Consider the following 16418-nt stretch of genomic DNA (forward strand, 5'->3'; position numbering starts at 1 on the left):
GGTGTCACAGTGTGAGGATAACACTTCCTGAAGTTTTCAGACTTCAGCCTCCTTCATAAAAAATATTCATCACAACAGTTAAACACGTCTGATGCTGACAAACAGCCTAAGGCGTTCTGTGTGGTGATATTTTCTATTAAGTAAATGCTGGAGCAGCCTCCAGTGTAAAGGCTAATCCATCGTCTGTCCAGCACCAGGCACTTCAGGTTTTGGATGTCTGTGTAGCTTCTGTTTCTGAGATCTTTGAAACACCCTGGTCCTCTGTTACACACCACATGTTGTGTTTTACTTTTTAAAACACTCTGTTTACATCTGTTTGTGTTTAATTTGACCTAGTTTTGCCTAATAAAGTGCTTAAGAAATATATACATAAATAAATCTATGAAAAGATAGATATACCTCAATTAATATAGCTTCATAATGACTTATCAAGCTTTTCAATTCAGCAGAATTTACGGACAAACTCTAAGTAAAAATATATATAAATAAATTTATATGTGTAAATACATATTTCCGCTTGCTGCTGCCTTATTAAACGGTGTGGCGCCCTTCTGGCCGGTGGGAGGCGATGTTGTACTTTTTTCTTGTTTAATCCACCGGTTATAGCACAGAGAAGGGGAGAAAGAGACAGCAAATCTCATTGGTCAACCACTCGCAGTCGGCTCTTCCTATTGGCTGGTTGAGTTGCCCCGCCAGAGGAGGGCAGAAACAGCGCCATAATCAAACAGCGTTAAACTTTGTTTTCTCAGAGCGGTTTGTGTTCAAAAACTTGTCAAACTGAACTTAAAAAACGCGCGGGTAAACGTTTCATCGAGTTTAAGGTCATTTATTTTCCAGGTATCGTTAAAGAGACTCGTGTTTTTCTCTAATGTTGACAAAGCGGCAGGGAGCTAACGTGGCTAACGTTAGCCGCTGCTAGCTGCATCCAACGGAGAGCTTCAGAGAACATCCCTCGAAAACAGCACCCCAGTGTCGGCCACAGCAGGCATGAGCTGCCCGGTAAACCTCCAAGCGCTGCCGTCCGGAGTGTTTGAATCCGTTTTAACTCCAGAGAACATCAGAGGAAGGTAAGAGAACTGCACCTGATGGGGGCGTCACACCTGGTCTCTGTCCTCGGGTTAAAGAGAAGGTGTTATGACAGCTCATGTGTGTTTCTCAGTTATAACCCGCGGTCCAAACACTGATGAAGCTATTTTAATGGTCTTTACTCGGTGGACAGAGTTACTAACTGATAAACTGGTGAGTTATTTTACTAATCTGAAGATTAAATATCTTAATGTATGCATTAAGTGTTTAATATTGTTTTAAATTTTACAGATTGCATTGATTTGTGGATCAATTTGAGCCTAAATAAAGTGGATATTGTGCAAAAACAACATATAATGTGTGGTTGTGTAAATCTGATATCAGCAGCACGTTTCTAACAGAACAATAAAAGGGCATTTTGAACAAAAAACAACATTTGGAAGAATATCTAACTGGTAAAAGATCAACAGGTAAGTCAGGATGGTGTTAAATAGCTTAGATTAATCAAATAAATGCTGATCAACTTATGAAAATTTAGATTAAAATCAGTTTCTCAGACGTTTCTTTAACCTCACATTTCCCCTCTCTTGTTTCTGAGCAGGGGCTCGATGAATTCTGTCACGGCTCTGAGTTTCCCCAAATCGAGATCGGCGCTGTGGGACGGCAGACCTGCAGGACAGAAGCTCCGCCTCCAGCTGTGCACCCACAGGTAAACTGCACCTGTATTCACACACGCACCAAACTCCTGCAGCTGTTTTGTCCCTTTAAAGGTACCTGGGCTTGTCTAAGCAGAGATTATGTGTGTGTGTGCAGGAAGCCTCGGTTGGTGCTGATGGAGAAAGCTCTGCGTCTGGCTCACCGTCACGCCCGTCAAAGCAACAAGCCCCGCCTCCACTGCTTCTTTCTGGGCTCAGTTTCTGTGGATGCAGGTCAGAAGTCACCACCAACTCATTCTCTGCACTGATTGGCTCCTGTTTGTGCATCATTTGATTTTTTTCTCCTGACCTCTTCCCGTGTGTGTGTGTGATGTTCAGATGAGGAGGGGGTCACCGTGACTTTAGACCGCTTTGATCCAGGTCGGGACCAGGCTGGATCTTCAAGCAGGACTCCTTCAGCTCTGCTGCCCGGAGACGTCCTGGTTCCCTGTTTGTTCTCCTCACAGACGTCTGATGCTGTCGTCCAATCAGAGGCTGAGCTGCATCACTGCTTTAAGGTGGGTGCAACACCTGCAGCTCTAAGGTTAGCGTCCGTCTGTACCCGCTCCTCAGATTAGATCCCGTTCAAGCCTGCCTGTGAATCAGTTTCAGATTGTCCTGGTCTCAGGACGGTTTGCTTGGTCGTCTGTTGTCGCAGCAACATCTCGTTTATGTCACCAGCAGCTGGTTTCTCTCAGGGTCTGTTCTCAATGAGACGCCAGATTCAACGTAATGCTCACACGCCACAGTGACATCACTGGGATGTTAAATGATGCAAAACTTAAATTAAAATCAACCAGATCACATTTTTAAAAGCCTTTTTTATTTACATCAATAAGATGTTTAAATCTATCTCCAGGATGTCACAAAGTCCAGAAAGTGCTTGTGAGCTTCCTCAAAGCTCGAGTCTTTGTACTGAACGTTTCTGCTTAGGAAATCCAGAGAAAAGTGAAATGGTCAGAAAGATATTTCACAGTTTGTTTCCTTTTGATCAGCTCATCAGTTTTGTGCAGAATTGTCCTAAAAAAAGAAATCAACTTTTACAGGAATAGTCCTCCTCAATCGTCTTCTCTGGGCCTGTAAACATGTGTGTCAGTGTCTGTGTCTGCCTCAACCCCCTCCTCTGCCTGGATGTTGAGGTTTTGGTTCTATCAGGACGTTTCTGAGCAGAGAGTAAACGTCTTTGCACACTGAGTCTGTTCTTTTCTGCATTTTTTGGAATTAAAAAAAAGGTCACAGAGACACCTTACATACTGAATCCTACGGTTTATTTTTCTATCAATTGGGATAATTTGTACAAGTAATTGATCCTGAGCAGCGGCTGTCAGTATGTTTGAGCTATGGGCTTGCACACCCACACACACAGACACATTCATTATCTAAACATAGCCCAAAATTACAAAAAATGTGTCAGAAAATGTAAAAATGTGATGTTGCAAGTAGCTTACGGTGTCTCTTAAAGTATCCTGAAAATGAGACAGACATTTGTGAAAAAGCACAAAAATTGTGCCTGTTCCGAAAAAAAATGACGGATGAAAGTTTGGCCTGAGTGTGCAAACCAAGCGGCTACCTCCAGTCTGAAAATATGAGACAATGCTGAAGAGCTAAAATCTGCTGTTTCTCCAGTGTCCGATTGAGGCCGGCTCCAGAAGTAGCGGAAGTCACAGACACACCAAGCCAAAAAAAAGCTGTTTTCACAGCAGAAATTAACCTGTTTACAGCTAAACGTCTCCTGTCTGAGTCGCTAATTTTACTACCGGCTCCCACTGTACGGGGGTCAATTTTTTTGTAACTCGGCCGTTCAGAGGATATTGAGATTGCGAGCTCCCCCAATAAGAGGCACAGCTGAGGGTCACGTGACCAACAGGCGCCCTATAGCTGTAGGCGAAGCCCTTGCCACTACCAATATGGCCGCTATAGCCAATCTGCTTCATTTTCTGTTTCAGAAACAGACGAGTGACGTCACTGAGACTACGTCCATGTTTTTTAGTCTATGGTGCAAACATGATTGACATAAGATGGGATCAGATTTCTTTAGGGTTTATACATTTTGGACAAAAAAAACGACTCAGTGTGCAGCCCTTAAGCATGGTTACATCAGCCAATCACAGCACGCCCAGTGTGTAAGTGACTTTGCGTGTTGATGATTGCAAGAAGAAGAAGCTATCCCGAGCGGTCACGATAGTGGACGTAGCACAGAGGAAGGTATACACAACCAAAGTGGAACAAAACGCTGAACAGATTAAGCTTTTACCTGAACAAGGGTGAAGCTTGGCTCAACTTTCACTTGCTTTCAGGAACTTGGAGAGCAGTAGAAGAGAGACTCAGGTTAGCTTTCTACTGAGGTCTTGTACGCACGTAGCCGGGCGATTTATAGATGAATATCCCCCCTTATTCATTTTTAAAATTCCAATCAATTTCAGCAAATTAGAATGAACCAAAAACTCTGTTTTCTGGCGTATGGATGATACCATGAAACCTTAGTTTTCCGAAATCTTCACTTTGGCCGCAGGAATGTGTCAAATACCCTTGATTTGCTTGTGCTAACATGCTAAGTCAGGTGCGCGGCTCACGAGCCTAGAAACCTGATGCTACAGGTAGCACTGGACTAGTAAGTGTGTTCACATAGTACCAGATCGAAGGCTGTGGGTGTGCGCTGCAGCTGGCACTGAGCCCAGGGGGAGGAGCTCAGTTTGAATGTTGTGTTTATGAAAAAGGAACAAATTCCTGCAGATCTGCTTGTGTGTCATCACTTCCTAACAGATTGTGTTTGTGTGTGTGTGTCAGGCGCTGCAGCAGTGTGTGAGCAGCAGACAGACTCTGGATCTGGGTCAGCTGATAAAGGTCAGAGGTCACGTGATCTGCTCTCAGCACTGCGACGCTGTGACGTTCAGTCTCAGCTGGTCCTCCGTCTGTCCCTCCGTCAGCGTGGACGTGCAGCCGGTCCGATCTGTTCCCATCATCCCCACGGCCCTGCTGAGGAGTCTGACCAGCATCGACAGACCGCCGCCGCACGCCGCCAGCCGACAGAGAGGGTGAGAGCGTGCTCCTCTCAGAGACCAACCAGGTCAGTCTGATGGATCCGGATCAGGTTTGAAGGTCTGTGTTTGTGTGTGCAGGTTTCTAACCATGGACCAGACCAGGAAGCTCCTCCTGATGCTGGAGTCAGACCCCAAAGCCTCCACGCTGCCGCTGGTCGGACTGTGAGTCAAAAACACACCAAAAAGACACCTCGTCTCTGATTGGCTGAACAGAGCCTGTTGACACCTGACCATCTCCTCTCAGCTCGTGGTTTCTGTTTCCTGACTGACACTAACCTTCGTACTTCCTGTCCCGTGACAGCTGGCTGAGCGGCGTTACACACGTCTCCAACCCTCAGGTGTGGGCCTGGTGTCTGAGGTTCCTGTTCAGCTCCTCCCTCCAGGACAGGTGTGTCCTCTCACCTGTTCATGTCGTTTCTGCTCCGTGTGTTTCGTCTCTGACTGTTCTCCTCTTTCAGGGTTTTATCAGAGAGCAGCTGCTTCCTCCTCGTCCTCTTCGGCTCCACCCACAGAGCGCCGCAGTTCTTCCAGTGCCGAGGATCAGGATCTGGATCAGGGGCACAGATGGACTACCAGCTGCTCAGTGCCTCCCAGTCTGTCACACTGTACCAGGTAAGAGCTCACCTGACCTGGCTCAGAAAAGAGGTTTTGTTCTCTGATGTGGACTAATGTGGTTCTGTGTCACTGCAGCAGGCGGTCTGTGTGGAGGGTCAGACTCTGCGCTGTGATCTGGGGTCAGAGGATCTAAGCGGGCAGACCCAGGTGTTCAGGGACGCCCTGAGCTCCTTCAACAGGTGAGAGTTCATCCGTCACCTGTAACCACAGCTGTGAACCCTAAGCCTCAGTCTCTGATCTGTCCTCTGGTCCTCAGCCTCGTCCCTACAGCTGCACGTCTCTCTGTCAGCGATCAGGACTCTGGAGTGGAGGATGAGGATCTGTCTCCTCGACCCTCCCCGAGCCCGCACCTCCCCGCCCACCAGGTGAGTCCCACCTGGATTAGAGCAGACCTGCAGCAGAGTCCCAGTCCTCAGACTCTAACCTCTCTGATCCCTGTCTCAGTCTCGCAGAGTCCAGCCCTCCGTCCCTGAACTCTCTCTGCTGATCGACAGCAGCTTCTCCTCCAATCACAACGCCCGGCAGAACCCTGGCCCCGCCCACAAACCTCCTGTGCATGCTCCTCCTCCTGAGACTTCCTCTGCAGCTCCTCCTCACCTCCACAGCACTCCAAACCCCAACCTGCAGCAGCCGTGCTCCTGCTGCTCCTCCCGCACCTACAGCTGCACCTCCATCCACTCCTCCACCCCAGCCCTGCACCCTGCTCCTCCTCCTCTTCCTCCTCCTCCTGCTGCTTCTCCACATCATGGACACAACACTCCTCCTTGCTCCCATCATCACACCACTCCTCTTCCTCCAGCCTCCAGTTCCCATCCTGCCTCTCCTCCTCCCTGCCATACTCCTCCTCCTCCTCTGTCAGGTTTCCACCCTCCTCCTCCTTCCAAACACCACCACACTCCTCCTCCTTCCTCCCATCATCAAACCCTTACTCCTCCTCGTCACTCTCATCACCAAACTCCTCCTCACCCCTCTGGCCCCTCCCACAGCCCTGTGTCTCCTCCCTCTAAACACCATCACATGTCTTCTCCTCCACCCTCCACGGCCCCCCTCCCTTCTCACCCATGCCCCTCGTGCTGTGACCAGGTGGGTGGAGGTGCCTCACCTGACACCTATCAGCTCCTCCTCCATCAGGACCAACAGCTCCGTCTCCTGCAGGCTCAGGTAAGGAGGAGGCACTTTGGGACTACATCACCCATAATGCACCTCTCTTTCTAAAACTATAATTGGATCATAGGCAGAGAAATATCAGACTGTAGAGTCTTAAACCCAATCGCTCACAGGTGAGTCAGCTCTGGAGCTTCTGATTGGTCACTGGCGGCGTGTGGGCGTGTCTTTGCTGTGATGTCATGAAGGCAGCTCACATCTTTGTTGAATCTCTCCAGGTGCAGATGTTGCTGGAGGCTCAGGGGAAACTTCAGTCGACCAGTGAACAGGTGGAAACTCAGACACCTCGCAGCACGGCCAGCATCGCCGTGGGAACAGGTGAGACCCTGAACCAGGTCCTTGAACCAGTCTCTGACTCGTTAGAGGTCTGAAAGTTGAGAGGAACCTCTGATTTTCTTCCAGGGGCCAGTCTCTTCTGGGGGGATCCTTGGCAACCTCTTCCTCAGGAAGCTCCTCCCACATCCTCTCCAAGCCCCGCCTCCTCTCCCAGACCTCCCTTACACTCTGACTCTTCAGTCATCAGGTCAAATGAGGACGCTGACACCAGAGGTCAGGAGGCGGCTGTGACCAGGTGAGATATCAGAGAGGAGGAAGAGGAGGAGACAGATGATGATGGTGAAGATGATGATGATGTTGAAGATGATGATGATGGTTTTTGTGTTTCAGCCTCAGCGGGCTGCAGAGTCCGGTCCTGGGGGAGAGCGCGAGCATGTTGGCGCCTGCGGAGGAGCAGCAGAGCTTCTACCACAGCCTGATGGTACCTGAGATCAGATCAGGGATCAGATTCAACGACTCGTGATGAAGATCACACCTGACGCTCTCTGCTCTGACCCTCAGAACCAGCTCACCACCCGCCTCCAGGACTCAGACAGCAAACAGCAGGAGGAGGAGGAGGAGGAGTCCAGGAGGAGGAGCCAACCTGCAGCTCCTGACTGCTCCCAGTCCTCCTCATCTTCATCTTCCTCCTCGTCTTCATCCAGGAGGAGGCAGCAGAGCCGTGGGGACCCTGTCGTCAGCGCGACGCTGAGGCAGCTGCAGCAGCTCGGGGTGGACGTGGACGAGGACGATCTGAGTGAGGCGGAGAGAAGGAAACACCGAACAGTGGAGAGCAGCAGGTAAAACTCACCTGAGGGATCAGCTGATGATGACCTCACACTCCTTAAAGTCCAAAAACCGTCTGGTTTTAAAGGTGCGGTGTGGAAAATTAGGGTTCAGATTTCTGAACTAGTCCACCTGTTGCTTATAACCCATCACTCAGAGACTCTCAGCCTTTACAGATCCTGAAGATGGTTTGAAAACATTTTCAGGGGCTGAATCTTTAAAAATAACCACACCTGGTAATTGGACAATCATTCTGCTTGTCACACTCATCACAAACCAGCGTGTGTTTGTTTTGGAACAAATTTCATACTAGTATAGTTACGTAGCGCTGTTGTTTGAAACATGACAATAGGGCTGGGGGTATACGATTATTTTTAAAACGATTAATCGGGCAATTATTTTATCTATTAGTCGACTAATCTAATGATTAATTGGACGATTAGTCGAACAATTATTTTTCTGATGTTCAATTATTTCAAAACCATAATGTGTCCCAAATAAATGCCAAAACGATCTCTCTCATAACAGCTAATTAAACACAGCAAATTGCAAAATATAGAATAAAATTATAAGAAATAAAAAGGCCAGTCTGTTTACTCTTACAGTCTAATAGGGCTGCAACTAACGATTATTTTTAAAGACAACTAATCTATCGACTATTAGTCACTATTGATCACATTTATCTTGCGTTTCAACCTAATTTGGCCTTTAAAATGTGCAGACCTTTAAAATTCAACCTGTGTGTTGCATTTTCACTGCATTTACTCAGAGTTAAGTTCTCTCCTCTGATTGGTCAGCCCTGTGTCATGTTTGTTTGTTTTCATTCATAATGGCATAAAAAAATTTAAGTAGCCTACTATACAAAAAATTAAATAAATCATAAAATGAACGAAACAGGTAACAGGGAAATGAAGTTGTTGTACCCAGTGTTGGACAGACTGCTTATGAGTGACTTTTTTCTTGTTTTCTAATGTTTATTTGTTTATTGGGGCTTTGCTCTCTGTATGATCCCGCCAGAGTCTCTCCCAGCTCTCCATGACAACGCGTTTAGTTTCGTCTCTATACATGCGCACTCAGCCCCTCCTCCTCCCCGCTGAGTGTTAGCGCTGCAGTGTGAGCTTGAGAGTGAGAGCTCCATCAGATAAATGTCCTCTCTTTTCTAAAGTTAGGGGAGTTTTGACTCTAGTTTGTGGCTCAGATCCTGAAAACCTGTCTGTAACAGAGAGTGAAGGAGACTCTCTAAATCACGTTATCAGACGCTAAACTCCGGGAGCTGTCAGGCTGTTCGAGCCGGAGATGCAGAGCCTCCGTCAGCGCACAGCGCTCTCTGGGAGTGGAGATTTTTCCTCATCAATATTCCTCACGTATGAACTTAGTGATCTTTTCCCTTAAAAGTATCCAATAACACAGCACCTCATGCTGTGAACTGAAGTTACGAATGAGTATCACCCCCTGGTGTTTGATTTCACCATGTGACCACAATAAAAACAAAAATATGACGTGTCGACTATTAAAATTTGTGTCGATTAATTTTTATTGTCGACTAGTCGATTGTGCCGACTAATCGCTGCAGCCCTACATGACAACAAGCAAAGTTGTGATTTTGTGAGGGGCGGGCTAGATGTACTGCTAGCAGCCCAGCATTTCCGTAGGCTAATGTGATCATGTGTCTTGGTTTCCCTTTATCCCTTCCCGATCTTTTTGGACCTTTTTGATCATCAGAGACATCTGGACAGGATTGTTTGCTCTTCGCCCTCTGCTGGACAGAAGCAGAACAGGATGAACAGCAGTGATCAGCTGATTGGACAGGATGATTTTATTTTAGATGATCACACCTTTAATATCCCTGCTCTCCTGTGTGTGTGTGCGTGTGTGTTTCTCAGCACTCTGGCGGCCATCAACCCAGCCGCCGTCCTGTCCAGACTGAGCGTGTCCGAGCCGTCATCCAGCTCTCTGTACCCCGGAGGAAGCGTGGACTTGAGCCTGGAGGCCAACGCCATCGCCCTGCGCTACCTCAGCGACTCCCAGCTCAGCCGTCTGTCTCTGGGAGGCCACGCCCCCCTGGCAGGCCCCACCTCCTCCTGCGGCTCCCTGCTGTCACCCAGCAACATGTCTCTAGCTACCAGAAAGTACATGAGGAGGTACGGCCTGATCGAGGAGGAGGAGGAGGAAGCGTCGACCCGCCCTCCGCTTGGTGACGCTCTGAACGTGAAGCTCCTCCCACAGAGTCAGCTGATCAGAGACCTGAAGCCCAAAATGCAGCTGTTAGCAGACAGCAACAAGGAGAACTGCTCCAGCCAGCCGCCATCTTTAGTGAGGGCGAGTAGCCGACAGACTGAGGGGTCGGTGGGGAACATCCTGGACCTGAGCCGCCTCAGACAGCTGCCCAAACTCTTCTGACTCTTAATCTCTCCAAGGGCCCCGTACTGGATCTGGAGTCTGAGCGGACTCGGTTGATCCAGATTCACAGACTGTTTTCTGAAGCTGTGTTGAATGTTTGACGTGTTTGTTTCTGAATCTGCTGTCAGACGATCGTCTATGAAATGTTTTTGTCTTTTTTTATATTTATGAGTCAAATTAAAGATTTTTAAACTCTGAGCTTCTCTTCTTCTCTGCTCCTCCCTCAGCTATGGGGTCAAAGGTCACTCAGAGGTTTGTTTGTGTCTTCTCCTGTGCTCCTGCCCCCTGCTGGTCGTCTGTGCTCCTGCAGACGTGTGTGTTGACTCCGTGTGTGTGTGTTGACTCTGGTTGGATCAATGTCTCAAAGGTTGCTGTGATGTCTCCGTGCTCGGCGGGACACTGACCTGAGTTCAGCTCACTCTGAGGATCAGACCGTCTTACTCGGATCCTTCACCTGATCCTTTACCTGATCCTCTGTCTGATCCTGATCCTGCTCAGGTGAGAACCCTCTCCTGGATTCTGGATCTTGTCTGGTTTTGCTGCTCGGTAGACGTTATTTTGTCTCCTGTGATATTTTTCTGTCGTGGAGGATCGGATTTTGAACAGGTAACGTAGTCCAGGTTAATCCACTTGAAGAGAAAACACAATCTGAGATTATTCAAACCTTTATTTATTTAATAAACATGTTAATCTGAGATTAGACTGTTTATTCCAAATTAAATCTGACAGTTTAATCAGAGTTTAGAATGAAAACTTTAATCTGAGTTCAGTCCAAATGTTTAATCTCAGTTTTGTTTTAGAACTTTGAGTTTAGTCTAAATGTAATCTGAGTTTAGTTTGAAAAATTTAATCTAAGTTTTGTCTGGGAACTTTAATTTGAGTTAAATCTGAATTTATTCTGAGTTTAGTCAGAGAGTTTAATCTGGGTTTAGTCTCAGAGTTAATTCTGATCGTTTTTATTTGAGTTTAGTCTGTGTTTAATCTGATTTTTGCCGTAGTTTTTCAGAGTTTAATCTGATAATATTTTATCATGGTTTAATCTGAGAATTTAATCTGAGATTGGTCTGTTTAGTCCGACTCTAATCTGAGAGATTAGACTGAGTTTCAGAGTTGCAGATTTAAATTCAAGATCTGATCTTTAACTTCAAACACCTGCAGAGATTAGCGACCGGTGAGGACTCACCTCAGATTATTAATCTGAGAATTTTAATCTGAGAGGAGGAGGAACTCAGAGACTTGAAGAATGAAACCAGGAGAAAAGCGGGAGAGTTAGGAGTGTGTGTGTGTGTGTGTGTTTTGTAGTTGTTTGTCAATGTGTAGGCGTGTGTTTGTAGTGTGTGTGCTTCAGTGTGTATTTATATTTGTTTTGTGTTATGTGTGAGAGTGTAAATTTGTCGGTGTGTGTGTTTTTATTTGTCATGTAGGTGTTTTGAGTGTGTGTGTGTGTGTGTGTTTTGTGTACATTGCGTTCTGTCTCTCTGCTCTGATTCAACCATCTCTCTTCTGATTGGCTCTCCTCCAGAATGAGGGCTGCTGATTGGCTCTTGGTTTTGGGGTCCCTGCTCCTCGTCTCGCTCTCCGTCGACGCCGACATCTGCAGCGCCAAACCCAGAGACCTCGCTCTGGAGCCACGCTGCATCTACCGCAGCCCAGACCCCGACCCCGAGACCCCAGAGGACCCGACCCCAGAACCCGAGCAGGTCCCCGAGTCCACCAACCCCCGAGTGTGGGAGCTGTCCAAGGCCAACGGGCGCTTCGCCCTGTCGCTGTACAAACAGCTGGCCCTCAGCAAAGCCCCTGACTCCAACATCTTCATGTCCCCCATCAGCATCTCCACCGCCTTCGCCATGACCAAACTGGGCGCGTGCCACACCACGCTGGAGCAGATCATGAAGGTCAGAGAGCCAATCAGCTGCCTGGTTTTGATTCTGGTCAAACCTGAGCCCGCTCCAGAAAATGTCTGATTGACGGGAACGCCTCACGTCATTTTCTACCTTCATCAGACTTTTCTGGACCGGTCCGGGGGGGCGAGGACAGAGCAGGGATCATGACCTGTACTTCCTGTTTCCACCTGCAGGTGTTCGAGTTCGACACCATCAAAGAGAAGACCTCAGACCAGGTCCACTTCTTCTTCGCCAAACTCAACTGTCGCCTGTACCGCAAGAAGGACGAGACCACCGAGCTGATCTCTGCAAACCGCCTCTTCGGGGACAAGTCCCTGGTCTTCAACGAGACCTACCAGAACATCAGTGAGACCGTGTACGGAGCCAAGCTGCTGCCACTCAACTTCAAGGTATCCTGGTCTGACTCCAGTCCACATCAGGACCTCTTAGGGCTCAGGTTCAAAAGATCCCTTCTCCCAGATAATCCTGGTCTGGGATAACACTGATCTCTGATAATCCCAGTCTGATAGTCCTGGCACCCTTATGATCTTAGTCTCAGATAGTCCTGGTCTCTGATAGTCCTGGTTGTTTCTCCAGGATAACCCCAATAAGGCTCGTGGAATCATCAACGAATGGATCTCCAACAAGACGGAGAACCTGATCCAGGACACCCTGCCAGAGGGGGCGCTGGACTCAAACACCGTCCTGGTCCTGGTCAACACAATCTACTTCAAGGTTCCACACACACACACACACACACACACGCACACACAGGCAGAGTGTGTGATATAAACCGGTGTGTCGTCAGCGTAGAGAGTGAACGTTTTATTTTGAAATGAATGGTTGCGAGGTGCCAGTCTGAGCGCGCTCCGCTTCCTGTCCCTCAGGGTCAGTGGAAGAACAAGTTCGACACGGACCTGGTGTACCCCTCAGAGTTCCACCCCACCACGAGCCGCATCTGTCCGGTCCACATGATGTACCAGGAGACCAAGTTCAAGTACCAGTACTTCCCTGACGACCATGTGCAGGTCTTGGAGATGCCGTACCGTGGAGACGACATCACCATGGTGATGGTCCTGCCCAGCAAAGGCACGCCGCTCAGTCAGGTAGACCTCTGATCCTGATCCTGATCCATAGAGACCTGAGATTAGTCTGTCCTCCATGCTGTGTGTGTGTGTGTGTGTGTGTGTGTGTGTGTGTGTGTGTAACAGGTGGAGGAGGGTCTGGACCTGAAGAAGCTCACAGGCTGGATGGATGCGATGAAGGAGACCACGGTCTCGGTCCACGTGCCCCGCTTCAGGGTGGAGGACAGTTTCAGTCTGAAGGAGAAGCTGGAGGCCATGGGACTGACCGACCTGTTCAGCTCCGACAGGGCCAGCCTGCCAGGTGAGGGGGGCCGGGGGGGGCTTTTAAGACCCAGATCCAAAGGACTCATCAGGCCTCATCAGATTTCGTCTAGATCAGATCAAATCTGGATCAGTTAGGTCTGAATTTTATTTGATCTGGATCATGTGTAACTCAATTAGGTCAAATCTGGATCTTATTAAGTCTGTATCAGGTCTAACTTGATCTGGTTTAATCTAGATTAAGTTTAATCTGATCAGGTTTAGTCAGGATCAGGTCGATTCTGGATCTTGTTTAATCTGGATCAGGTTTTGCTGTTGATGACGTCTGTGTGTTTTAGGGATGCTGGAGGACGGGGCTGAGGGTCTCCACATCTCAGACGCTTTCCACAAAGCCTTCCTGGAGGTCAGTTACATCAGTGACATCACTAAGAGCTGCTCACTGATTGGCTGTGTGAGTGTTTTTGTTTGGTCTCACCTGTGATTGGTCGGCAGGTAAACGAGGAGGGCAGCGAGGCGGGGGCAGCCACCGCCGTGGTGGCGATCGGACGCTCTCTGAACCTGTACCGGGAGGTGTTCGTGGCCGACCGTCCGTTCCTGCTGTTCATCAGAGAGTCCACCATCAACGCTCTGCTGTTCACCGCCCGCGTGGCCGATCCCTGCAGCCACTAAACCCCGCCTCCCACCCCCACCCCCTGAGCATCAACGCCATCACCTGAGAAACACGTCAAATAAACCCGAACCTTTTTACACCCTGTGACGCTCTCTGACTCCAACACACACACTTTAAACATCCTCACACACTCTTTATCTCCTACACCTGGTTTAAACTTGTCACCCTGCAGTTCTCCTCCCGAACACTTGGGGCAGTGTGGCTCAGAGGTTGAGTTAATCCAGATTAAATTGATCCTCTTTCAGTCTAAACGAGTCAAAAGTTTGATCTGATTTAAACGTTTGTTCCTCTAATCCAGCCATATGATGGGATTAGGATTATCTCCAGTTGTGGATCAAACTGTCTGTAAAGGAGTGACCTTTGACCTTTGATTGACCGCTGTCTGACTCTGGAGTTTACCTGAAGTTTTCTCACCTCAAGTTCCTGAAACAGACGAGAGATAATCTGGGATTTAGTGGGGTTCCATGTTTGGGTAATTTCTCATTTTCATTTCAAGTTGATGCAAAAGTTTTGTTTTCACTTCTAAACTGATTGGAAGGGTCTACGAAACAATTTTGGTTTGAGGGTCAAGCGAGCGAATCAAAAAATTGCCCTCTAGGGGGCGCTGAAGGCTACAAACCCACCACCAGCCTTAACAGAACATGGAAACTGTATTGAGACGAGCCGGCCTACTTTTTTGGGACCCTTCCATAAGCTGGATGCCGAAAGCCGCAGCTGTTAAACAACAGCGTGACACCGTAGCAGCGCGACTCAGCTTACCCCGCTAATAAATCCAACAAAGAAGAAAACCACAACACAGTAAACAAAGAGCACAGATGAAGACATGCAGCATTTCATCCTCTCTGTGGTCGTCATGTAGCTCTTTGATACAAAGAACAATCAAGCTTTGTTTCAGAGAAGTCTGTGTGCCGCCAGGAGAAATACAGCTGCTGTCGGGGTAAGAGACGATTCTTTCGACCAATCAACGGTCTGCAGTGTCGTAGCTCCACCTTCAGGGAGCGGATCAGTTCAGTCTGGCACCCATACGAAAGGGTCCCAAAAAGTGGAACGGCTCGTCTCGGTTTTTAGGGATCTGTCCCGGGATAAGTCAGTGGAAACGCTGCAAAATGCGCGACGTACAGAGACGAACCGAACCGGACTGCTTGGTGGAAACACGGCTTATGGGGGCCGGACTGAACCTGTCATAATGGCTACGGTAGTCAATAATTATCAATTATTAAAAGCTAAAGTGTGTGCTGTCTATCACAGTAGTAGTGTCTATTTGACCATATTTACAGTAAATTTTGTGTCGACAGTGTCAAACGGAAGAACTTTTATTTTGAAGAGTAGAGTGAAAGGAAGCACACTTGTCAGTCAGAGAGCCCGCCCACCAACGAAACAAAACATGGAGTGGTAAGTTTGTTTTTGGCTATAGAACAGAAAACAAGGAATTGAGCTGAATTTCCGTTTATTTGTTTTGTTGACAAAACGAAAAAACAAACCGTTTTTCTGTTTTTTTAGTTCTTTGGCCAAAAATGAAAAAACAGAATAAAGACTTGTTTCTGTGCCAAGAAATTGAGCTGAATTTCTGTTTTTCAATTTTTGAGCCAAAAGCGAAAAAACAAACCGTTATTTTGTTCTTTGTTTTTGGCCGAAAAACAAAAAGGAACGAAATAAAGACTTGTTTCTTTGTTTCTGATTGTGTCGGTCATGCCCAGAAAACAAACGGTTAAAGGGTATCTTGGTCAGTGTAGCAGCTGATATATTCAATTCGAAAAAGCTATGAAATATGGCAGCCATCTTTGATTTTTGCCAAATCATAACATTCAAAAACTCAATGTTTGAATAAGAGTTGATTCCCTACACAGTATTGACTAAAAATAGCAATAGAAATAACATTAAAAAGTAAATAATAAAAAAAAAATTAAGACCTTTTTTAAAAAATAAAAATAAAATTTATTGTGGCGATTTTGGAAAATGAGCTGAAAAACAATTTTCTTTCCATCTGGTTTCTTGACCCTCGAATAAAAATTGTTTTATAGACCTTTATCATGATGCCAAGTCACCGCACTAATTATAATCTGCCCACTGTTACACGGCAGTGATGTCATCACTGATCGACCAATCAGAGTAGGATAATCTCAAAGTGAGGTCAGCTTCAGGACTCTGGGTTTCTAACATCATCTGAACATCTGAGCTTCCTGTACAGGTGTTTATGTGTCCAGGTGTGCAGGTGCATTGTGGGTAACTGAGTGAAGAAGCAGAGCGTGTTTGCGTTTGACACTTAAAGTGCTTTATTTCCTCTGGAGGAGATGCATCCTGTGAGTGATCTAGTGGTCATGGTGAAAGAAGCGTCTTCACATTTTATTCCCTAATGATCGACCTTTGACCCCCCCGCCCTGCCCCACCCTGACCCCCCCACCCCCACCAACATGCAACATAAAGATTTTCACATAAATCTGCACAGAGCGCTCAGTACCTGCTCTTTAAACATGTAC

The 16418-nt window shown here is 47.4% G+C and overlaps 2 protein-coding genes across 3 annotated transcripts; both read left to right on the plus strand.

Moving 5' to 3' along the window:
• The first annotated feature begins 656 nt into the window (after positions 1–656).
• stil (STIL centriolar assembly protein) lies at positions 657–10203 on the plus strand. Of its 2 annotated transcripts, XM_074667453.1 has the most exons (17): positions 667–753; positions 838–1067; positions 1628–1735; positions 1840–1955; positions 2061–2239; positions 4509–4756; positions 4841–4924; positions 5064–5150; positions 5221–5374; positions 5453–5556; positions 5634–5742; positions 5822–6538; positions 6760–6859; positions 6944–7112; positions 7208–7298; positions 7379–7656; positions 9526–10203. In XM_074667453.1, exons 2-17 carry the CDS (start codon positions 988–990, stop codon positions 10040–10042), a joined length of 3141 nt encoding a protein of 1046 aa, XP_074523554.1. In that variant the 5' UTR covers positions 667–753; positions 838–987; the 3' UTR covers positions 10043–10203. The 2 variants fall into 2 exon arrangements, with proteins under 2 accessions (XP_074523553.1, XP_074523554.1); XM_074667452.1 differs by having other exon boundaries at positions 657–1067.
• A 1362-nt stretch (positions 10204–11565) lies between these two features.
• On the plus strand, positions 11566–13940 carry serpinc1 (serpin peptidase inhibitor, clade C (antithrombin), member 1). The gene is made up of 7 exons (XM_074667824.1): positions 11566–11937; positions 12120–12335; positions 12523–12660; positions 12813–13031; positions 13137–13311; positions 13610–13674; positions 13764–13940. The coding sequence occupies exons 1-7, from the start codon at positions 11566–11568 to the stop codon at positions 13938–13940; spliced, it is 1362 nt and encodes a 453-aa protein (XP_074523925.1).
• Positions 13941–16418: the final 2478 nt, after the last annotated feature.

Source organism: Halichoeres trimaculatus, unplaced genomic scaffold (assembly GCF_033239565.1).
Source record: "Halichoeres trimaculatus isolate MK-OKI-2021-1 unplaced genomic scaffold, fHalTri1.1 fHalTri1_scaffold_4, whole genome shotgun sequence".
NCBI lineage: Eukaryota > Metazoa > Chordata > Actinopteri > Labriformes > Labridae > Halichoeres > Halichoeres trimaculatus.